Genomic DNA, 25,850 nt, shown 5'->3' on the forward strand with positions numbered 1-25,850 from the left:
AGCATGGCTTTGACATTTGATCTGACCTGACGAGTCTTTTTGGTCATGGAGAACCTTTCCCAATCCACTGTGTAGAATGAACCTTGGTCTCAACATCACAACCATAGACCCACGTGTCATCACCAGCTAAGATTCTCTTAAGAAACATCTCATTGTCATTTTGTGATCCAAAAGCTCTTCACGGATTGCAAGTCTAAGATCTTTCTGGTCATGACTCATGAGCCGTGGGATGAACTTGGCCACAACATGATGTATTCCAAGATGCTGTGTCAGGATTTCATGACACAATCCAACTGAAATGTTACATTCTTCTGCAACCTCCGACACCCTGTTTTTTTTTTTTTCATGCACAGTTTCTTCGACATATCTGACATGAGCATCATGGTTAGATGTTGAAGAGGCCCTGAGTAAGTGCCATCTTTACATCTGTCCAGCCATTTTTAAACTGTTAAACCGTTTCTAACACTGAGTACAGGTTAAGCACTCGCCACCATAGGATTCCTGCATCATTTGGTGTGTCTCTGTAAAGGTTTTCTTCAGTTTCACACAAAATTTAATGCAAGCTCATTTCTCCTCTAACTCTGGCATCTCGAAATTCACAAAATATATGACACAATATTCTACTCAATACAACACAGAACAATAACTGACAGATGTATGACAATGAAGCTTCTGGCAATTACACTTTAAGCATAGGCATGTGCAGGGGTGCCAACTACTTTCCTGTCCAACACACCAATGACGGAAAACTGCGAATGTTCCAGAATTTTTTGAACAGACCTTGTGGATGACGCCTTTCAGAAACTCCCACAAATAAAGAAGATACTGTAATGTGAGGTCAAGCCTGGATTTGCAGCCCTGTACAGGCAATTGATCTACCTGTCAGCTCACAACTAAGAAGTGCTCTTTTATGCATGTTTCAAAGCAGTGGTACTACGTCCAGTTGAAAAATTATATTTCTGATAATTTTCCATTCCATCTATTTTCAGTTTGTTTGTGCTTTCCAATTTGTCCACATTCTGTAATTTGTTGCATAATTCCCTACTCTTCAGAGATTCAATTCACTGTTTATCTCACTAACTGTTCCTTCATAAAATTACGAAGTTGAATAAAAAAATCATGAAAATCACCAACAAACTTCGTGTTGCCTGCTTCACAGCATGTTAGCCTTACTGCTGTTACATGTTTTGAGAACAGCAGTTAAAAAGTAACAAAAATAACATTTATTTGTATGTTAAATCCAGCTGCTCTCATAGTTACATGCTGTTAATGCCTGGTGGTTGTTTACATCAGACAAGTTTCTCATTGGCTGATCACCTCCTGGCATACTGATTGAATTTCTTCATTCTCATTCATCTTAATGGTTCTCTGCAAGGCAGCAGTTAAAGACTCATTTTACTGCCATTGCAGTAGTCCTCTTCCTGGCTTCTTCTCCAATTATGCTCTTTGTGTAGTGGCTGTTCATATAATTTGTCACTGGGATATTTCAGAAATATTACTAATTTCCCATAAAGTTCTTTTACATACTATAGTTTTCTTTTAACATAGGCATATCAATCAAATGCCTATCCTCAACCTAAAAAGACACACCTTAGATGACAGCTGATCATGCGTACAACTGGTTTACAGGTACCAGTTTGTCTTAATCCCACAAGAATTCATTTTATATGATTTCAAGCAATGAAAAATGACCTGCTACTATCCCGTATCTGCTTGGATTTCAAGTTGAAATGGTCAACAAATCGATAAACTTACCAAGTTGATGCACTCAGTGTCACTCGCGTACAGACAACAATGGCAACTTCTTTTGGATTTTTCATTTGTTCTTGGAATTACCTTGTGGGGCAGCCCACCACAAATAAATAAAATATCTATATGGTTTTTTAACATAAAAACCAATGTTGAGTTATGTACTGGCATGTATTTGCATGATTCCCTGGGTCTTCAAAGAGGTTCATGCAATTTTCAGTTGTCAACATCACATCACTTTTGTGCTGCATGCTTCTATAAGATAAATACTTATACCATGCCATGCAATATAAGATCATCCTATAGGACAGTACTAAGTGAAACTGTACAAAGTGCTAGGAAGCATTTTGGCAGGTTTTCACATTCGAGGAACGTTTATAATTTCAAGGCCCAGAAAGCTTTCTGTTGACTCATTTTCATGCTGGTGTCTCTGTACTCTATTAACTGTCTGCACACCCAGGAACTTTGCACGTGGATTGTGATCCCGTATCTGTCATTGATACCTCTTCCTTGTATCTGTAGCTCATTTTGATTTGTGTGGAATTTCATGATGTTGTTTTTGTATGTATAAATGTTGAATTTTTCTTTCACTGCCTGTAAACCAGTTGTGACCAGGACCATTATTCTCCTGGCTGTTCCTGGTATGAATGTGTTTCACTCAGTTAACAGTATACGTGTGTTATCAGCAAATGTTACAGTTTTGAAGGTTCCTCCAGTGGCTTCAACACAACATTTATCTAGTCAAGACAAGTCAAATGCTGAAACCTATATAACATTGGACATAATGTTTCCCCATTCTGAATTCAATTTTCCTCCAAAAGTATCATTTGTTACTATGACCCAGTTTTTGGTTGCTAAACTATGATTCAGTTATTGTAACTGTAATTCTCTTAACACCATAAAATTATGGCTTCCCAAGTAAAGAGAAGATCAAAATTGTAATAAGTGTTTCTACTGCAATTATAAATCTTGCTGCAAAATCAGCACAACATTTTAGTAATTAGGTTGTTACGATCATAACAAGAAGAGTTCCTGCTTCTGTCACCAGATGATTCCTGTGATCTATTTGACAGATCACCGGATCAAACTGATGTCTGCTGGTCTAGTATACACTTCCCGACTGAGTGTAATGGGTCTAATTTCAATTGTCACTTTTTCTCACCAGTAATTTCAGCTACTGTTACGAAATTATTGTTTTCATGCAACATTTTTTTTCAATTTTTTTTTCTAGGTATTAGGCTGGTACATAAGTTTGTAGCACATTTGTTTTGCATGTTGGTATTCCAGTTGCTGTGAGTTTATTTATCAATTGTCATTTTTATTTGTTGTTCACTGTTGCTGTTGGAGTATAAATGTTGTCATTTGGTCATTTGGGGAGTGCCAAGTGGAGAAATAAGGACATTGCTGACATATTCTTCAGTTTTAGTTCTGTACAGGAGTAACTGTTGTGGAGGCAGCGAGAAACATTTGTGCCATGTACGTACGCAATACCATTGGACATAGCTCAGCAAGAAAATGATTTTCTCATCTTAAGAACTGTTTTGACATTAGTGACCCTCCATGTTCAGGAAGACCTTGGGGGTTTGAAGAAGATCATCTAAAAGTATTGATCCATAATGATTCAATTCAGTGTACTCAAGAACTGGCAAGCGTGAGAACTGTGATCATTCCAGCACTGTGACATGCAGTGGAGGGGGGTTTAAAAATCAGGAATATGGATACCACATGCTGTAAACCAAAATCACAAAAATCAGTGGATGGCCATATGCACATCTCTGATTGCTTGTCGTCAGTTTGCTTGTGAAAGACACCAAACATTCCGGTCTGTGCCATTATGGTGACAAGAAATGGTGTCTTTATGATGAAATAAGGAAAAGAAAGGAATAGTTGAGCCCAAAGAAAGCAGTAACAAGAGGTATCCACAAAAGGTAATGTTATACGTGTGGTGGAATAGCGATGGTGTGGTGTACTATGCATTGCATCCATGTAGAGTAACCACTTGCTGTTGCTGACATTTACTGTCAAAAACGCACACATCTTGTGGACACAGTCCAAGAAAGATGTCAAAGAAGATTGTCTTAAGTGATGCCACTCCATGATAACCCCCACCCAAATTGTGCTTGACTGACAAAAAACTATGCACAGGACTTGAGTTTTGAAGCAAACCCACACCCACCTTATTCATCTGATCTTGCACCCTCAGATTTTTCCCTTTTCTGCTCAGTGTCAAATAGCCTTCAAGGAACTTCCTTTCTAGATGAAAATGCACTCTGAACATGGCTTGACGAGTTTTTCACCTCAAAACCATGTGACATCTACAGTCACAGAAACAAAAAGTGACCCCGCATGGGAAGGCAGCTGTAAATAGTATAGGAGAATGTATCATTGCTGACTAAAGTCACTGTTATGGGTATCTGTTGTGTGTATTAAACTTATGGTAAAATGCCAAGAACTTACACACCAACTGAATACTTCGTGCAAATCGACACATCTACATAACCTTTTTTCTTTGTACTAATAAACTGTGTTTCCTTTCATCTCTATGTAACAGGTATCTCTAATGTTTAAAATAACGCTTGGTCTGTCAAGCCTAATATCTGGAAATAGGTATTGTGAACACAGATATTGTACATACCTTTCACAATGAATTTAACTCGGTGCATCTGTGCTAAGTGTTTGATGATGAGGCTTTAGTTGTCAAGTTTACAAAGCATTTAGTATTTCCTTAAAATAATTTTGACCCGTAAGTTAGTCATTGAGAGGTTAATGGATTCTGGCACCATTGATTCTTACAAAATTTGAGGAGTGTGTGGGTCAGTTGTGTGTTTTGACCATTGCACAACATAAAGGGTAATACTCCTATTCTGAAATGGAAAGTTTCTTTCTATTCTGTTCACATGATTGTAATGAATGATGCAGTAAAATATTTTGTAGGTTATCAAAAATGAGCAGAGCTTCTGTAACTAGTTTCATACGAAGAAAATGCAATAAAGAATTAACAGAAGCTCTAAATTAGTTAATAAATTTATTTGATTCATTTTGGAAATGACTGAAACACTCAATATTCACCAATTAATGATTGAAATAATTTGGATTTGTGGCATGATCAATTCACCTGGTAGTTTAGTAGACAGATATAAATGGAGTTCGTAATGGAATAAAACTGTAGACTTATTCATTAAAGGTCAGTTACATCAAAAGTAAAATTCGACTGGGTAAAGAGCAATTCAAAGTTCCCTATTGGGCAACCAGGCTTTTGAAAAATAAGGTCCATTACTTGTTATAGTAATACACTCCTGGAAATTGAAATAAGAACACCGTGAATTCATTGTCCCAGGAAGGGGAAACTTTATTGACACATTCCTGGGGTCAGATACATCACATGATCACACTGACAGAACCACAGGCACATAGACACACGCAACAGAGCATGCACAATGTCGGCACTAGTACAGTGTATACCCACCTTTCGCAGCAATGCAGGCTGCTATTCTCCCATGGAGACGATCGTAGAGATGCTGGATGTAGTCCTGTGGAACGGCTTGCCATGCCATTTCCACCTGGCGCCTCAGTTGGACCAGCGATCGTGCTGGACGTGCAGACCGCGTGAGACGACGCTTCATCCAGTCCCAAACATGCTCAATGGGGGACAGATCCGGAGATCTTGCTGGCCAGGGTAGTTGACTTACACCTTCTAGAGCACGTTGGGTGGCACGGGATCCATGCGGACGTGCATTGTCCTGTTGGAACAGCAAGTTCCCTTGCCGGTCTAGGAATGGTAGAACGATGGGTTCGATGACGGTTTGGATGTACCGTGCACTATTCAGTGTCCCCTCGACGATCACCAGTGGTGTACGGCCAGTGTAGGAGATCGCTCCCCACACCATGATGCCGGGTGTTGGCCCTGTGTGCCTCGGTCGTATGCAGTCCTGATTGTGGCGCTCACCTGCACGGCGCCAAACACGCATATGACCATCATTGGCACCAAGGCAGAAGCGACTCTCATCGCTGAAGATGACACGTCTCCATTCGTCCCTCCATTCACGCCTGTCGCGACACCACTGGAGGCGGGCTGCACGATGTTGGGGCGTGAGCGGAAGACGGCCTAACGGTGTGCGGGACCGTAACCCAGCTTCATGGAGACGGTTGCGAATGGTCCTCGCCAATACCCCAGGAGCAACAGTGTCCCTAATTTGCTGGGAAGTGGCGGTGCGGTCCCCTACGGCACTGTGTAGGATCCTACGGTCTTGGCGTGCATCCATGCGTCGCTGCGGTTCGGTCCCAGGTCGACGGGCACGTGCACCTTCCGCCGACCACTGGCGACAACATCGATGTACTGTGGAGACCTCACGCCCCAAGTGTTGAGCAATTCGGCGGTACGTCCACCCGGCCCCCCGCATGCCCACTATACGCCCTCGCTCAAAGTCTGTCAACTGCACATACGGTTCACGTCCACACTGTCGCGGCATGCTACCAGTGTTAAAGACTGCGATGGAGCTCCGTATGCCACGGCAAACTGGCTGACACTGACGGCGGCGGTGCACAAATGCTGCGCAGCTAGCGCCATTCGACGGCCAACACCGCGGTTCCTGGTGTGTCCGCTGTGCCGTGCGTGTGATCATTGCTTGTACAGCCCTCTCGCAGTGTCCGGAGCAAGTATGGTGGGTCTGACACACCGGTGTCAATGTGTTCTTTTTTCCATTTCCAGGAGTGTAGTTCCTTTCCTAAATAATTCATAATACATTCAGACAACTGGTTGTGCAAAATGAAAGATAAATTATGAAAGAATTCTTAAATATTATGTTTAAAGCATAAAATGAAATGTTTCACACAGGACATGAAATGTACCTAGTACCACACATGAATATACAGATTCTAGAAATTATTTGAGTTACAACCATCCTTTAAAATATGATTACATTAAGAATGAAATACTTTAGGTATGCCATAATTGTACCTAAGCATCAAACTCTTGGAAACAAGTATTAAAAACTGGTCCCATTTGGAACTCCCTTGGTTCCACAAAGGACTCATGGAAACTGCACCATTCTTATTGCAACTTCTCGCACTCTACAAAACTTAAGGTATACATAAATTGTACAATTTAAATACAGGTTTATCTTTCTATACGGTCATAGGACCCAATTCCAAAGATGTAAGTAATGACATAAATTGCTCTTTTGAGTAATAATTGTATAATTTATTCAGGTCTAACAAAAGGGGTGTTATCACTTTTGAGTTGTGTGAATAAATTCCAGTCTTTTGAAATGGATTTATAAAACATTACCTTAACTTCTCCGTTTTCAGAGATGCCATAGAAATCATTTTATACCTTTCTCATTTAAAATTTCTGCAGTGACAAGCACTCCAGGATTATTAGATCAACATACACATCTATGCCAGCACCTGTGCCAGTGTGTCTTCATCTGCAGCATCTGATTCCACAAAAAAGAAAAGAAAAAAAACATTTTACACTTCTGAATAGCGAGCACATCTTTGATGGGTTACATCCTCAGTTACAACAAGATGTTTGGTTATTTCCAACTTCAGGGTGGTTGTGACAAGAATATTATGATTTCTTAAGATAGAAAATAAAGATAGTTTGGAACAACAGTAATAAGCTTGAGCTGAATGCAAGTCTTTTTGGTGTCAATTTCTTCCAGCACTACTTCAGACATTAGCTGAGTCCATCCCATGTTGTATTGCAGCACTTCTGCATGTTCCAGGGACTGTACACGATATTAGGCAGGTGTACCAGTTTCTTTGGCTCTTCCATGTAGTTCTGTATTAAAAAAAAATAAAAAATAAAAGCGGCATCATATGATGCCGGCTATAAATTGAAAGTAATAGCATATGCAAAACAACATGGAAAAAGAGCAGGTATGTAACATTTTGGGCCCCCACCAACAGAAAAAGCCATTTGCATTTGGCGGGCTAGTAAAAAAGAACTGTAAAAAAATGGAGAAGGCTAAATATGCTAATAGAGGACTGAATTTAAAACAACCAAAACTAGATGCTGACCTACTGAAGTGGATTCAAGGACAGCATCAAAATTCATTGGCATTAATACAGAAATAATTCAAATGCATGCTTGTAAGCTAGTACTAAAGTGGATCTTGACATACTTTAAGGGTGAAATTGGTTGGGGGCTACAGGTTTATGAAGCATCATGGATGTTGCATGTGACCCAAAGTATCTCAGAAAAAGCCACAAGAAAGGGAAGAGGAAAATATGGACGAAACTCTTCTGACATTTGATGTGCTGAGTAACAGAACTGTTGCCATTGAAGGTGCTAAAAGTGTAACTCTAAAAACAAGTAGACATCCAAAAAATGGAGTACAATGTTGTCCTTTCATGTTGTGCTGATTGAACTAAGCTTAATCCAGTGGTAATTTTAAAGCACAAAACAGTGCCAAAACCCCACTGAAATACCACCAGCTTTTATTGTTCATGTATACGACAAGGGTTGGATGGACAAGGCTGTTATGAAATTATGGATTAATAGTGTGTGAGAGAGAAGGAAAGCTGCTTTATTGAAGAATTATTCTCTTCTTGTGCTAGATCAGTCTTGTAGTCATTTGATAAATTCTGTGAAAGAGAAATTGCAGCAGGGAAATCCAGAGCTTGCAGTTATTCTGGGAGGACTCAATTCACAGTTGCAACCTGTTGATGGTTGGAGAAATAAATGATTTAAAGTGTGTGTGAGAGGGGAATGGAACAAATGGATGATGGATGTGTTAAATGTCCCCTTGGTTGTCACCTGTGGAGATGAAGTGAAACATTAGGACAACAGTAGATTTGTTCAATTAATTTCTTTATTCTGGCCCACAGTCGTAGTACATAAGGGACAACTTGGTGGAGGTGTCCAGTTGCCTCTCGTGTGAAACAATAGATATCCAACATTGCTGACAGCACAAAAAGAATGGCATCACACAAATACTGCTGTCAGTGACGTATCCAGCTGCAGTCATGATGACAGTGCAGTGGCATAGCTGATGATGGCCGTGAACTTGCTCCAGCAACCAGGCAGCTCCCTCTTGACACATCTTATGGTCGAACAGCGGACCCTGTATTGCATTCTGGAATGTTGCTCCAGGTGTCACAGGCCAATGGCATAGGCAGTGATGCTGAGACAGGAATCATTTACCACTTAATCTTGCACATTTCCACAGGGTCCCTTACCATGCTCCTTTACGCAGACACCATGGAACTTATTTCATTACTAGGCTTGTTGAACAATCACATCTCTATGCCCATCTTCAAAGTGAAAATGAATCAGTTATTCTTATTGGTACCCATTTGTTCATTTGGCTTCCTTCTGCTGCTTTTAATGCTCAGGACATCCAGTCCATTGGAACCTCAACTACGGCTGGGTCCAAGTTCAGTCCTGTGCTTCATCTTGTATGTACTAAAACAAGGACTACACTCAGCAGAACATTTGCCAATGCAGTGGCTGTCTGTATTGTCTACCAGTAAGGGTTTTCCCTATATATGAATTTAAATGCTGCAGTAAGGTTTTCTGAGAGACTCATCCTTCCTGCTGGTTCAGAAGCATCTGTATAGACAGCATTAATTCTGGCACTAGATTCTGGCACTTGGTTTAAGCTGGTTAGATTTGTAGACGGTAGCACTTCCAAGGGCTCCTGTGGCCAGTACAAATGCAGCTGCATAATATACTGGTGAACTGTCCCTGGAATCATGGTGGGCAGACAAAAGTCAGCCCCATTCCATTTAATAACAAACCACTCCCTTTAGATTCTAGCCACCTTGCTGACATAAGCTTCCCCTGCTCAAAACAAGTGGCCACTACCACCATATTGTCAGAGCTAGAGTACAACCAATGCACCTCGTCCAGCTGAAAGTGCAACTGTGGCTCAATCACTTCTTCATTGCATTCTCTTACATCTTTTGTTCCATTAACAATTTTACTGTGCAGAAATCCTGCCCCTCTCTTATTACCATATTTGGACAGACTGTGTCATCCACATGGTGGCAGTCTAGTAACTTTGCTTCCTTCATTTGTACATACCTTTACCTGTCATTTGCAGTTAATGACAGTCACTGCATTTTTACTCTTACAGATTTCTTCAGCATTTGCCACCTGACGGGCTATGCATGAACTGTGTAACAATTATGATGCGCTTATTTACCTGCTACTGGTGTAGAAATTAAAGTAGAAACTTTTTCTCGGTCAATTCTCACTTATACTACTCTGAAACAAAAGAGCGAGATTTGTGCTTGGGTTTTAAAGCCAACCTCATCTCCAGTGGTATTTGCTTTGGTATTGTACTTAGACCCTCTGAATACAGCTCTGGCAGCAACAATCTTACTGCTAGCTAACCTCGTACAGACTACCACATAGCCTCCTGTAGCTCTACTACTTTCCCTCATGCTTACCAAACACTTATCTTCCATGGACTGCAACCATTTTGTCAGTACTACTTCCCTATTGAAGACTTTTGCTTCGGGTTGTACTTCCCTGCTATTTTGATTAATATGTAATATTGCTACTTTACTACTTAAGCAGTCTGAATTTATGTGCTTTTTTCCAGGTTTATGTGTAACTTCCAAATCAAATTCACTGGGTCATACTGCCCATCGTGTCAATCTACCGGAAGGATCCTATAACCCCAACAACCATTTTGATGCCACATTAGCTCTTATTACTCTAATCTTTTTACTGTACAGTTAACATTTGATATATGTGATTCCATAAATAAGGCTTACCATATCTTTCTCTGTTGCAGAATAATTTCTTTCTGCAGAATTTAATTGCACTGAAGTGTAAGCTACTGGATGTTCTATGCCTTCTACCTCTTGTGACAATGTACGGTCAAGTGCATTGTTTGATGCATTGCATGATAAAACAAATTATGTTTTAAAATGCAGAATATCAATATTGGACTAGATGTTAAAGCTTCTTTTAGCTTCTCAGAAGCATGCTGGCATTCTTATGACCATTCAGATATAGTATCCTTTCTTAACAATTGTTTCAAACATGTGCAATCCTTTTATGAACTGGCAGTAATAGTTCTCAAGTCTCAAGAATAATTGCAACTCCCTTACATATTCTGGTACAGGAAATTCATGTACAGCTTTAATCAATCTTTCGTTTGTCTTAACACCATCTTTACTTGTGGTTAGACCTAGGTATGCTATCTCTTCCATCCCAAAATTACAGTTTTCCATACTCAATTTCGTTGATTTTTGGCTTTGGTATACTTCTCTTAATTGCTGCGTATACTGTTCCATGTCCCTCCCATAGATGATTACATCACCGAAGTACACTAAGCATTGCAGTGATTTCAAACATCTGAGTACTCCATTCAGCAATCAATTTCAGGTGCATTTTTTAATCTGAATCTCATCCTTATAAATTGGTATTGTCCCCAGGGTGCCAAAAAAATTGTTGTGTGTTGATCCTGTGGTGCAACCTCTATCTGGTGATAACCACTCTTTAAATCCATTGTTGAAAAATATTTGCATTGCCCTGAACTATCCAAGGCTTCTGTGATGTTTGGCAAGGGGTAGGCATCCATTATGGTATTCTCATACAGGCGTGTATAATAAAAGCAAAACCTTTCTTTTCGTATGTTATCCAGTGACTTTTTGTACAGTGGCTATTCCTCTCCCAAGGACTATTACATTCTTCAGTTATTCCATCTTTCAGCTATTGACCATTAAATTGGTCCAAAATTGGCTGCAAGTACTTGGGTATTTTGTATGGTGGTCCATTTCCCGTCGGTATGTGGTGCTGTGTAATATGCATAGATGGTAGTGGCCCTTTTGTAAAAAATAAATCTTTATATTCCAAAAGTGATTTTTTTCATCTGTTGCTTGTAGCTTCCTTCTAGGTGCTTCAGTTTTCTCATAATGCTGTTTCAATGGTGTCTGACAATTATCCATGGCTGATACCCCACATGTCCCATTCTTCCTCAAAGTTGTCCATCTTAGCGATTAACAACCTCTTCATTAATCCAATGTCGTCTACGCTATCGATAGGAGCAGATACCTTTTTTCACTCCTTATCTGTTTCATTGTTTTCTAATGGTTCCACCACTCACAAAATTCCTACTGGCAAGCTACACTCAACACTGACCCAAAGGGATTTTGCCGGCCGAAGTGGCCGTGCGGTTAAAGGCGCTGCAGTCTGGAACCGCAAGACCGCTACGGTCGCAGGTTCGAATCCTGCCTCGGGCATGGATGTTTGTGATGTCCTTAGGTTAGTTAGGTTTAACTAGTTCTAAGTTCTAGGGGACTAATGACCTCAGTAGTTGAGTCCCATAGTGCTCAGAGCCAAAGGGATTTTCCAGTACCCTTACATACACAATAGTGCAAATCAAACCTTAGTGTAGTTCATGGTTTAATTGGTTCATCTTAAGAAATCTGATCCCAGAATCATGTTGTAGCCATCACTCATGAGTGGCACAATTTCTACTCATTGTTTAAATTGAACCATATCCAGGCAAAAGTCTACATTCACTGATGCTAATAGTGTGACATCTTTATCCCCAACTCCATGCCATTTGTACCGTAGTGGGTCCCATTGCTTATATTTCACCAGATCACTACTGGTGACTGATATATACACCCCTGTGTCCAGTAATATCATGCAACCCTTTGTTCCCACTATTCCTTTTATTGCACAATCCTCCTCTGCATATGATTTCATAGCATCCAGTCTTACTGGAAAGGACCGTACATGGACCTGGAGTTCGCATTGGTATTTAGCACCTTATTTCTGCCCAGTTCTGTATTTCTAAAATTATTACTTCCTCTTACTTTATTCACATTACCCTGAGGCGGACGACAGTGCCTCCTTACATGCCTTGTTCATTGACGCCTGAAACATTGTATATAATCTGCAAATGCTGTCCATTCATCATGCATTCCCACCAACTAGTCGATATCCTCACACACTATAGCTAACTGCACTGTTGTGCGCAAATCTTTTGGACCCGTTTCCACACACATTTTGACATTTCTGCAAGCAACCATCTTAAAAAAAGCATTGGGGACCATCTGGTCAGCTTCTTGCAAATTAATATTATTGACTGCAACATCCTGCCCTATTTTGTAGGTATGTCCATTAATTTTCTGTATCCTATCTGCAAATTGTTTCTTACTTTCTGTATTTTTCTAAGTTATTATCCCAAATTGTTCCGTTTAGCAAAATGATACGTCAGGATGACAGATTTGTTCAGTTGATTCCATTATTCCAGCCCTCAGCCATAGTACATAAGGAACAGCTTGGTGGAGGCATCCATTAGCCTCTCATGTGAAACAATAGACATCCAGCATTTCCAGCAGTGCAAGGAGAGGGCTGAGTGTGATGTCACTCGAATGTTGCTGTCAGTGACATCTCCAGCTGTGACTGTGATGATAGCGCAGTGATGCAGCTGATGGTGGCTGTCAGTTTTCTCCAGCTAGAAGGCAGCTCCCTCTTGACTCAGGTTGGGCTGTCCTGTCTTGTGGTCAAACAGCTAGTTGACCGTGTTTTGCTTTGCAGTGCATAACACTGTCCACTGCCTGTGGCTGGCTCTGTTGCAACTCACTTCTGCTCTGGCATATTTTTGACCGAATACAGTTAATATGTTACAGATGAAACCCAACACGAATTCAAACCAAAGGCAGCTGTAAAATGACTTACAATCAAAGAAGTGTGTCAGTGAATAAAACAGTTGTTGCATAGTCAGAGGAGACGTTGTTAAATCTTTCAGGAAGCTTGCCATAAGTAATGCTGTCGATGGTAGTGAAGAACATCTTAGGCATTATGAGGACAATGATGATGATGAACAAGGAGAAGTATGATTTTCAGGGGTTTTAAATGTCAGTTTGGTGTCATAAACAAAGGACTTCTTTAGTCTGTATTTGCAGTCTGGTAAATATGGTAATTTTTAAAAAAATTCTTAAGAACTGATGTGCATCTTATAGTTGATACTGTCTTACAATCTGTGAAACATGGTACTTACAAGATATCAACCCTGAAACTGATCCAGCTTGGAAATTTTGGCCATAATTCTGATAATTTGTGTTTACAACCAACTCATAGTACAGCTTTTAAACATGCACATGCACATGCACAAATTCTCTCACTTTTCTCCAGTGGGTCTGCATAATGCTTGAGCATCAGTTACTATACTGATGACGGAGTAAAAGGTTTGTGAAATGCTGTTTTTTCATTGCTTTTATGTTTTATTCACTGTGTAAAAGGGTGTGGCCTCTAATCTGTAACTGGTGGCAGAGATATATTTGCTTGAAACATTCTAATGCTGCAATTCACAAATGCAATGTAATTGAATGAATGTGATGTTAAAGTACTAGTATAGCACTATTTAGCTATTAACATTGCCATTGGGTGTTAGTTTCCTTAGAATTTATAGCTGGCACTGTTAAAGTGAAGTACATTTTGCAGGAGATGAACTGTTCTTAACGTGATTGGCACGATTAAAATAAAGATCAAAATTAGGTAACTTCATTTCATAATAATTCTGAATTTGGTTAGGTTATTCATTTAGGTTTTGTGTGTGTGTGTGTGTGTGTGTGTGTGTGTGTGTGTAGCTTCAGAGTATATATACAATAGTGCTGTTAAAATAGTACATTATTCGTTTTGTAAACTAAGCCACTCAGAAGCAGTTGTGTGCAGCATGCCACAATAAGATGACTGCAAAACTGTGGAACCATAGTAAGTGATTTAAATCGCAGAGAGGTGGCATGAATGTAGGCCCAGTATCGCCCTTTTTTGTGTGACGAGACAGGTCAGTATGATGCAATGGGTCAAACACTGTTGCAGAAACAATGAAAAAAGCATGCCAAATTTAAATGAATGCAAAAGCTAAAAGACTGGCAATCTTTTACAGAAGCTTGAAATTGAGCACAGGCTTCAGTGTGATGTTCTTATAATAATTTCCACAACAGAATGTTGTCTTCAAACATGGCAGATATTCCAGAGAGAGTTTCTTCATATCTAAAGTATGCTAATGACAAGACACAGTCAATGCCTTCTCTGCATGATAGTAATGGGATTACTATCAGTGTTTGTGCTCCTAAAGCAGAGTTATTGAACATAGCCTTCTGAAATTCTTTCACCAAAGACGTGAAGTAAATATTCCATAATTAGAGTCAAGTAGTGAAGTAACTTAAATCATTTAATAAAAGCAAGTCGTATTATCCTGACACTATACCCTTTCAGGGCATGCTGATGCAGTATCTCCATACTTAACAATCATATACAGCCACTCACTTTATGAAAGATCCAGACCCAATGACTGTAAAGTTGCACAGGTTACACCAATGCTCAATAAAGAAAGTAAGAGTGGTCCACTAAATTACAGGCCTATATCATTAACATTGATACACAGTAGGTTTTTGGAACATATTATGTTTGAACACAATGAATTACCTCAGAGAGAATGGTCTATTGGCATAGTGTCAACACAGATTCAGAAAACATTGTTCTTGTGAAACACAACTAGCTCTTTACTCACACAGTGTTGAGTGCTGTAGAGAAAGTATTTCAAATTGGTATTGTGTTTTTAGATATCCAGAAATCTTTTGACATGGTACCTAACAAGCAGATTGTAGTCACATTGCGTGCTTGTGGAATATCATATCTGTTATGCAACTGGATTTGTGATTTCCCATCAGAGGGGTCACAGTTCATAGTAATTGATAGAAAGTCATCGAGTAAAGCAGTTGCAGTTGCTGGCGTTTTCCAGGGTAGTGTTACATGCCCTTTGCTGTTCCTTATCTACACTCCTGGAAATTGAAATAAGAACACCGTGAATTCATTGTCCCAGGAAGGGGAAACTTTATTGACACATTCCTGGGGTCAGCTACATCACATGATCACACTGACAGAACCACAGGCACATAGACACAGGCAACAGAGCATGCACAATGTCGGCACTAGTACAGTGTATATCCACCTTTCGCAGCAATGCAGGCTGCTATTCTCCCATGGAGACGATCGTAGAGATGCTGGATGTAGTCCTGTGGAACGGCTTGCCATGCCATTTCCACCTGGTGCCTCAGTTGGACCAGCGTTCGTGCTGGACGTGCAGACCGCGTGAGACGACGCTTCATCCAGTACCAAACATGCTCAATGGGGGACAGATCCGGAGATCTTGCTGGCCAGGGTGGTTGACTTACACCTTCTAGAGCACGTTGGGTGGCACGGGATACATGCGGACGTGCATTGTCCTGTTGGAACAACAAGTTCCCTTGCCGGTCTAGGAATGGTAGAACGATGGGTTCGATGACGGTTTGGATGTACCGTGCACTATTCAGTGTCCCCTCGACGATCACCAGTGGTGTACGGCCAGTGTAGGAGATCGCTCCCCACACCATGATGCCGGGTGTTGGCCCTGTGTGCCTCGGTCGTATGCAGTCCTGATTGTGGCGCTCACCTGCACGGCGCCAAACACGCATACGACCATCATTGGCACCTAGGTAGAAGCGACTCTCATCGCTGAAGACAACACGTCTCCATTCGTCCCTTCATTCACACCTGTCGCGACACCACTGGAGGCGGGCTGCACGATGTTGGGGCGTGAGCGGAAGACGGCCTAATGGTGTGCGGGACCGTAGCCCAGCTTCATGGAGACGGTTGCGAATGGTCCTCGCCGATACCCCAGGAGCAACAGTGTCCCTAATTTGCTGGGAAGTGGCGGTGCGGTCCCCCACGGCACTGCGTAGGATCCTACGGTCTTGGCGTGCATCCGTGCGTCGCTGCGGTCCGGTCCCAGGTCTACGGGCACGTGCACCTTCCGCCGACCACTGGCGACAACATCGATGTACTGTGGAGACCTCACGCCCCACGTGTTGAGCAATTCGGCGATACGTCCACCCGGCCTCCCGCATGCCCACTATACGCCCTCGCTCAAAGTCCGTCAACTGCACATACGGTTCACGTCCACGCTGTCGCGGCATGCTACCAGTGTTAAAGGCTGCGATGGAGCTCCATATGCCACGGCAAACTGGCTGACACTGACGGCGGCGGTGCAAAAATGCTGCGCAGCTAGCGCCATTCGACGGCCAACACCGCGGTTCCTGGTGTGTCCGCTGTGCCGTGCGTGTGATCATTGCTTGTACAGCCCTCTTGCAGTGTCCGGAGCAAGTATGGTGGGTCTGACACACCGGTGTCAATGTGTTCTTTTTTCCATTTCCAGGAGTGTATGTCAACAATTTAGGAGACAATCTGAGTAGCAGTCATAGGTTTTTTGCAGATGATGCTGTCATTTATCGTCTAGTAAAGTCATCAGAAGATCAAAACAAATTGCAAAACAATATGGGAAAGTTCACTGTATGGTGCGAAAATGAGCAGTTGACCCTAAATAGTGAAAAGTGTGAGCTCATCCACATGAGTACTTAAAAGAATCCATTAAACTTTGGATACATGATAAATCACTCAAATCTAAAGGCTATAAATGGAATTAGATATCCGGTTGCAGAAGAGAACAATAGAGACAAGAAGAGAGTATCAAGCAAGAAAGAAGCAGAAAGTGTGGTAGCAGAGGAGAGAAGTGGATGGAACAATGAACAGAATGATGGAGGAGGATAGTGAAGGTTCAAAAAAGGTCGTATGAGATGGTTAAAAGTAAACAGAAGAACTGTATGATAGATTATGCCCAAATTGTGAACAAAAGTGGCCAAGATGTAGAGAATAAGGAGGAACTCAAGACAATTTGGAAGGAGTATTTTGAAGAACTCCTGAACCCAAATGGAGAACTGGAAGAGGAGCAACAAGCTGAAGAAAAAAAGAGGAGGAACAGCAAATAGAAAAAGACCTTACATGGGCAGAAGTGGAAGAGGCATAGGGCAAGATGGAGGGAGGGAAGTGACCAGGTCTGGATGAGCTAACTCTAGAGATGGTGAGAGCAGCAGGAGAGGTGGGGATACAATGGCTATCTCGAGTAATGAAAATTGTGTGGAGACAGATGATGACCCAGAAGACTGGAAGTAAGTAATTGCTCCAATCTGTAAGAAGGAAAATAGAAAAAAAAACGCAATAATTATTTGGGGATAACATTGATGAGCCATAGTGCAAATTTTTTTTGGAAATTTTGGGAACACGAATTCAGGCAAGATTAGAAGGAAGGATGAGAGAACCACAACATGGCTTCAGAACAGGAAGGTCTACTGTGGATCAAATTTATGCTGTAAGACAACTGGAGGAAGAGCATTATGAATATGGAATAGATCTACTAATGATCTTCCTGAACATTGAAAAACAGAGGAGTAGCTATAGAGATTATTTGGAGGATAAGAGAAATGTACCATGGAAGCATGAGCTGTGTGAAAGCAAGAGGAGAGAGATCAGCTTGGATCAAACAGAAGAATGGCTTGAGGCAGGGAAGTGCACCTTCACCATTACTCTTCATTGTAGTGATGTATGATATAATGAGTACAGTAGCACAAGTAATTGGTGAAGGAGAAAAGAAAGCTATGGTGTTTGCAGGTGATATGATGATTTAGGGGAATAAGGAGGAGGAAGTAAAAGAGCAGTTGGATGTATGGGAACGAACAGTACAAGGATATGGGATGAAATTTAGTATAAGTAAGAGTGAGGTGATTACCACAACATGAATGTAGGAGAGAGGACCAACTGGAAATACAATTGGTGGGGAACGATTGAAGAGAGTGAACAGTTTCAAGTTCCTAGGAAGCCTGATACAGTAATATGGACAAAACAACAAAGAAATAGAGTGGGGGAGAAAAGCAGAAGCTTTTGGGAAGAGTGCCAGAAGCCTGAAATGGAGCAAGGATGTACCCTAAATTAGTAAAAAGGTTCTATACCAGTCATACTATGTCCTGATCCTGACAGATACATCTGATACAGCCGACTGGTGTGCTGAGCTGTTCCGTGCGCTTCAGTCTGGAACAGTGTGACAGCTTCGCTCGCAGGTTCGAATCCTGCCTCGAGCATGGATGTATGTGACGTCCTTAGGTTAGTTAGGCTTAAGTAGTTCTAAGTTCTAGGGGACTGATGACCTCAGATGTTAAGTCCCATGGTGCTCAGAGCCATTTGAACCATTTTTTGAGTATCTGATACATGGGTTACGTAAGGCAGAGAGAAAAGCAGAGTACAAGATAGTGAGATGAAATTCTTCAGGAACAGTATTGGAGCGACAAAGATAGACAGGTTAAGAAATGAGGTGATTAGAGGGTTAATGAAGGTGGAACCATTACAGGAGAGGATAGAGAAATCAAGGCTGATATGGTATGGGCATGTTAAGTGAATGGAGGAGAAGAGGATACCCAGGAGGATACACAAGATGAAACTGGAAGGAAAGAGAGCAAGAGGACACCCAAGAGACAGATGGCTGAAAGGAGTGGAGAAATGCGTCCAGAAGAAAGGAGGAGACTGAACAGCCTTCACATTGTTGAAGAAACTCACTGTTCATCTTTTGGACAATCACATCTGAAAACTGCGGTTTTCCACTCTGTTATTCATCGTGAACTTCCATGCGACCCTCAGCAGAAGCCCAGCACCATTTGCGGGCATGATGAATGGACACGCACTCTTCACCATAACCGTCAGTCAGTTCCCGATAAATCTGTGTGGGTGGTAACTTCCTTGTGTGGAAAAACCGGAGTACTGCTCGAACCTCACACTTGGCGGGAGCGGTGATCACCACTACCATCTCTGATGGTTGCCAAGCCAGCACTGAGGGATGTAGGCTGGCCACTGTGGCCGAACAGTTCTATGCACTTCAGTCCAGAACCACGCTGCTGCTACGGTTGCGGGTTCGAATCCTGCCTCAGGTGTGAATGTGTGTGATGTCCTTAGGTTGGTTAGGTTTATGTAGTTCTAAGTCTAGGGGACTGATGACCTTAGATGTTAAGTCCTATAGTGCTTAGAGCCAATTGAACCATTTTTTGTGACATAGCGAATCGCAGACAGGCTCAAGAGTGGGGGAATCACTGCACATGGCACTGTTGTTGGATTTTGCCTGGCACCTTCTCTCAAGGTTGTAGCTCATTGGGAACCTTACTTTTCATACAACCCTCGTAGATGACTATTGCAGAATGGCCACAACTAGATAATGATATTTTGAAATTGATTCAAGGACACCAGCAACATCACATTGGAATTAATACAAAAATGATTGAAATATATTGTTGTATGGTAGTGCTAAAGTGGTATTTAACAGACTTAAAGGGTGGAGTTTGTTGGCATTACAGGTTTATGAAGCATCATGGACTTTGCATGCAAACAAAAACCCAATCACCTCGGAGAATGCCACAAGAGTATGAAGAGAAAATTCTGTCTTTACATTGCTTTATTATTCAACGCCAAAAGGAAATCACTGTGGAACTGTGTCAAATAGCAAATACAGACGAAACTTCTCAGACATTTGATGTGCTGATTAACAGAACTGTTGCCAGGGAAGGTGCTAAAAATGTAACTATTAAAACAAGTGGACACGAAAAAATGCACTACACTGTTGTCTTTTCATGCTGTGCTAATGGTACTAAACTTAATTCATTGATCATTTTTGTGCACAAATAATGCCAAAACCTTTTGAAATACTGCCAGGAGTTGTTCACGTACATGACGGGGGTTGGATGGACAAGGCTGGTATGAAATTTAGGATTAACATTTTGAGAGAGAAGAAAATGTGCTTTATTGAAGAAGAGTACTGTTCTTGTGCTAGATCAGTTTAGCAGTCATTTGAAAAATTCTGCATGAAAGAGAAATTGAGACAGAGAAATACAGAGCTTTCAGTTATGATAGGAGGATTTACTTCACAATTACAATTTCTTGGTGTCTCAATAAATAAACTATTTAAAGTGTATTTGCGAACAGAATGGAACAGATGGCTGATGGATGAAACCAAACATGAATTTACGCTGGAGGCAGCTTTAAAATGGCTGCCAATCAAGCAAGTGTCAGTGGGTAAAATGGCCGTGGTCTAGAGTAAGGGAAGAGATAATTGTCAAATCTTTCAGGAAATGTGGTACAAATAATGCTCTTAATTGCAGCAAAGATCATCTTAAAGATGAAAAGTACAACAATAATGTAGAGTGGGGAGGGGAGGAAGAGGAGAAAATTCAGATGACAATTTTCAGGAATTTTAAAGGTTAATTCAGTTTCATAAACTAAGAATTTTTTTGGTCTGGCTTTGCAATATAACAATAGAAATGGTAAAAACGTCTTTTTTTTTAATATTGCTTGAAAATTGTGTATCTTATATTCCATAGCATTTTATAGTCCATAAAATATGGTAGTTCTCTTCTTTGAATGAGTTATGATTTGATTGGAAGAGCTCACATCACACACTGTAGATAAGGATTCCTGCTGCCATCCAGAGGAGCATCAGATTACCTATAGCAATCTGAATAACAAGACAGTGGTTGTATGCTGATATTGTTGTTCATTATCTGCTTTGTTCATCTCGCTGTGGGTAGATACAGTCCTACTACAGTAGCACTCGAAAGTATTTTGTAAAAAGCATTAGTTATGATTACATCAAGATAAGTGTGTAATATAGAAATAACTGCCAGTGGATTATTAAAAATTATGTAATTGTAATCCATTTACTACAAATCTACGTATAGTTTAAACTAAGTTACATTACATCAAAACAGAAATAACAATTCTGATGACCCAAAAGTAATTTGTAGGTCTTATACACACACAAAACTATTTTGGAATCTCGAGAACAATTCAACAAATCAGTGTTTTGTTACATAGCCATAGGCTTTGATCACAGTTAGTAGTGCCTCGAGAATTTCGGTGCATGATCTAGAGACACTCAGCTTTCCACAATCTCAAACACCCGATATTTTAAGTACGAGAACGAGAGACTGGAGATGTTTCCACCTCACCACCGCTTTCTGTGTGTGCAGGATGGACGTGTATCGGGAGAATACTGCAATAGTAACGGTCGATCAGCTCGGACAAGTGTTTGCAGCGTGTGCTGTGGAAACTGTGTGTCCAGTACAAGGAGCAAGCACGCTCTATTCCTTGATGGTGTAACGACTGTATTGTTGTGAACAAATGAATTATGTGTTGAACTAAATAGAAGCAAGAACTGGTTCTATAGTGGTTATTAAACCAAACATATTGTAATTTTATCTGTTAGTATCTTATGGTCCAAGACAGGTTTGACTTGCGAGAGTTGGATGCTTGTGTGAAACTTGGGTTGTTTTACTGTGGAGACGAAAATATAACAGAGTTGAATAAAAAGTATCCTGAAACTTCAGAATTATTTCAAGAGTAGAAAAGGAGTCTATTTTGAAATTCCTTTAACCAACTATAGTCTTCGGAGAAGAAGGGTTTTTGAAAATGGATGCAGCCGTTTGACCCAAGAAGAAGACTGGCTGCACATAATACGTGAGTCAACTGTGAGAAATGTGAGAGTCTTGCACCCCAGTACCACACTGTCTCCTGTCGTCCGAAAACTGTTAGAAGTTGTACAGCTAATTGTCATTGAACGCAAAAACTTTTGTAAAGGGTCAACTGGGAGTTTCAACTGTGTGTCCAGTAAGGCACCAGGAGATTGATCCTTTGCTGAGTAACTTCTACTATGAACACTTCAATTCCGTGCATACTGGAGGTGTTTGATTTGATTTACATCCACGCTTTGGCTTAGGCAGCCCGAAAGTTTGGTGTTTTGATCTGAATTGGATTTTTTAAATGGAGGGGGGGGGGGGTGCATTTTGAATCGTCCTGCTGGTATATCCAATTATGTGACATATTCCTTCTCCCACATGGAACCATATTCTTTTTTAAATGTCACTGCACAGGAAACGAGCAATTTGGCCTTCTATTTGGCCTAGAGGACCAACACCTTTCCTAGAATAACAGCTTCCCCACCTTGCTTAATGATTCATGCCTGATACATTTTTGTTCCTGTAGCTTTTTGGTCAGCGTATATACTGCACACCATCTGAAGAAAGTACATTAAAGTTGCTTCTTTCATGCCATAAAATCTTAGGCCAATCTGTAGCATTCCAAGTTCGGTGTTATTTACATGTTACTGGGTGAATTGTTATGGTAGACACTTGCAAGTTCACTCCATTATGCTGCTTCAGAGCATCCGTACTTTTTTGAGCTGTTCCTCTTGGAACAGCAGCTGGTTGCTTACAAATGTTTCTATTCTTCCTCCTTGCTCTTTTTCAAGGATGACCCAAGCTTGGCTGGCTAGTGTTACTTCATGTTTTTACCACTGACTGTGCACACTTTTTAGTTGTAATGTGCCATAGACTCTAGCAGTGCTAGACTGCTACCATCCAATCTTAAAAATATGCAAAACAGCTTGTCTCACATCAAGTGAGTGTTCTGTTTTGGTGTACTTCTAGTTGTCTCTACAAGTAAACAAGTACTGAGTGAATGCCCAAGTAACAATAATTAATTAATACTGTACCATTGAATCAAATTGCATAATAATTTTGAGCTAAAGGAATATTTACTTATCTTGTTATTGTATGACCTTGTTTGTTCACCAGATATGTAACTGCAGTAGTATGAAGCTCCTGGTGGAGTATCAGTTACATGCATTGCCCTATTGTGACTGCATGCAAGCAATCATGGTAGCATAACACCACAACTATAAAATACTTATGAGCATTGCTGTAACCTAACAAAACACTCTGAATACTTATTTTCCTGCATGTTTCCTTTCTTTAAAATAAGAGATTTTGAACTGCTTGCAGTCGTTTGTTTGCATTACATCATCATCATTACAGGCCAGCTAAGGTTCTACATTTCCTTATGCTACCCCTTAATCTGTTCACTTTTTTTCCACTCTTCTGATTTCCAATTTATACCTTGTATTTTTGGAACTGTTTTGTCTTGGGAGACTTTTATCACTTCTCACTTCTGTTTCTGTATTTAGTTTGATCCTCAATTTGATGCATGCATACACCAGTTTCTTCTAGGTCTTGTATACTTTCCTAACCCAGTGAGTTCTTTTAAGCTTTAGTAATTCTGCACAGTTTTTCTTGACAGTGTGCTAGGACTCATTAGTATTCTATTCATAACTTTATCTGCAATTTTATAGTACATATTTTTGTATACTTTTGTATTGTTTCTAAATTTAAATTGTTGTACTGTTCTGTTTTCTAATATATTTATTTTTTTCTGATTTTTTGCCATCTGGCAATGATGCTGAAAGTAGTGTTTTTGAAGCAGATGTGCATTCTGGCAAAATTAGAAGTAGGAGGTTTTGCAATTTTGTGGACTGAATTTTTATTATAAACATCTTTAGTTAAGTGGGCTGCAAAGTCCATCTTTCATAGTCTTGCTCTTACGGCTTCTTTTTCCCCACCAATGGCTCGTTGACTTCTCATAGATACCTACTTTCTGTTTTCCCTGATACTCACTCACTTTGTATCTGATTTGGATGTTGCAGTCTTGTTCTTAGTCATTACTGCTTGTTATCAGCAGAGATTTGTAGTTGTGCTTTTCCTGCTGTTTTTCTTTGTCTCTTTTTGTGGTTCCTCTACACTGTCAACAGTGTTAAATCATCTACAAAAGTTGCAGTCGACTTTGATGTTATCCATTTTCCACTAAATATTATTCCACTTTTTATATTAGAGTCTGACAACTGAGGCTGTTCAGTGATTTCTATTTCAAGTACGGACCGAAACAAGAATGGAGATAGTCCATTGACTTGGCTGAAGTATGTTCTTGTCCCAAATGAGGCTGAAGATCATTTGAGAGGACTTGTGTTGCCTTCTGTGTTTCAGAATTTTCAATAAATTTGATCCTTATTTATTGTCACAGCCTTCTCAAAATTTACAAATATATTCGAATAGCATTTTGCTCTTTCACTTCTTTCTTACTCATTTGTCTTTCACAGGGCCTACCTGTCCTATGCCATGCCCGATATTTCTTGTGTTTTAGAATTTGTGCTGTTATGTTATTTTCTCCTTGCACGTCTCCAGGAATTTTTTTGAATCTTGTGAGAATATGGTTTAGATTAAATTTATTATCTTTTTTGAATTACACTTACTTGCAGATGAGCCATCTGATATTCTCAAATCATATTATTGTTGGCCTCATGTCTTTTTTGCGATATGTGTGTGCATGGGGGGGGGGGGGGGAGGGGGGGTTAGCTGGCAATAACTTTTCTAAATTTTCTGAAGTCTTTCTTACCATTTTTTCCTTTTTTAGATAGTAAATGAAAACATTTTCTCCCTGGACTGTTATACAATGTATTTATTCAAAATTGTTATCTTGGCAGTTGTACCATTCTCAAGTCATAACGCATTGTGGTGTGAGAATGCTTCATAATTCCTTTTCAGACAACTTTTTCCTTTTGTTAACCATGTTTACAACTTCCATATTCATAATAAGACAGCAGTCTTTGTCATCTATATGCCTACAAAATGACAGTATTTCATATAATAATATCTGTCAAAGTTCTGTCCTATTGTTCTTTCTAATTTGTACTCCCCAAACACTAGGTGTGACATTTGGTAACTTGACTTACTTCAAAGTGAGGTGTCTTTTGAGAATGACACAATAGTCAAAATTCCAGTAGTGAATTTTTAATAGCAGTTTAGACAGAAAATGTTTTAATCTCCATTGTCTACCAGTTTGAGGATTAAAATGTGATTAAATTTTTATACTTTTTCTCTGGTACTTCATCAGATTCAACTCAACATTGTTTTCAAACTGTTTTTCTTTCTCTCCATTGTTCTTGTTATCCTGATTTATTGGTGTATGTCCATTAAGTATTGTCTGTCATTTACATGTTGAAATGTTACAGGGGGAGAGTTGTTCTGAAGACACTGAAAATTTTGTAACTGATTATAATACAGATTTTCTATTTATGAATGCAGTACATAGTTTTGGCATAGTTTTATGAATTTCTTCTTTGTTTTCCCTGTGAAAAATCTACAGTTACCAGAAAGTGGGAGTTCTTCATGGGTGTATCAGATATTTTGTAATGCTAATGTTTTAATTTGTAGTAAATTTACAATATCCAACAGTATTTTCACTTTGCCAACATTTATTAGTATTTGTATATTTAATGTTCCAAGCCCGTACTTTATTTTGGGTTTCAATTTTAAAGCTGGGTTTAGTAGACACTCCTCACCTCTGCATGTTGTTTTTGAGTTGCCATGGACACGAGGGTCCAAATGAA

General features: G+C 40.2%; 1 protein-coding gene across 9 annotated transcripts in view; it reads left to right on the plus strand.

The window, feature by feature from the left end:
* The window catches only part of LOC124553966 (zinc finger protein 99-like), a 92,017-nt gene that overhangs the window by 33,788 nt on the left and 32,379 nt on the right, over positions 1–25,850 (plus strand). The window contains exon 5 of one of the 9 annotated variants that reach the window (XM_047127989.1): positions 21,604–21,954. The exons of the other annotated variants lie outside the window; for them this stretch is intronic. Coding sequence (XP_046983945.1) covers positions 21,604–21,750 — 147 coding nt within the window. The 3' untranslated portion in view covers positions 21,751–21,954. Of the gene's footprint in view, positions 1–21,603; positions 21,955–25,850 lie in introns of those variants that run through there. 9 annotated transcript variants of the gene reach the window in all.

The sequence above is a fragment of the Schistocerca americana genome, chromosome 11, assembly GCF_021461395.2.
Source record: "Schistocerca americana isolate TAMUIC-IGC-003095 chromosome 11, iqSchAmer2.1, whole genome shotgun sequence".
Lineage (NCBI taxonomy): Eukaryota > Metazoa > Arthropoda > Insecta > Orthoptera > Acrididae > Schistocerca > Schistocerca americana.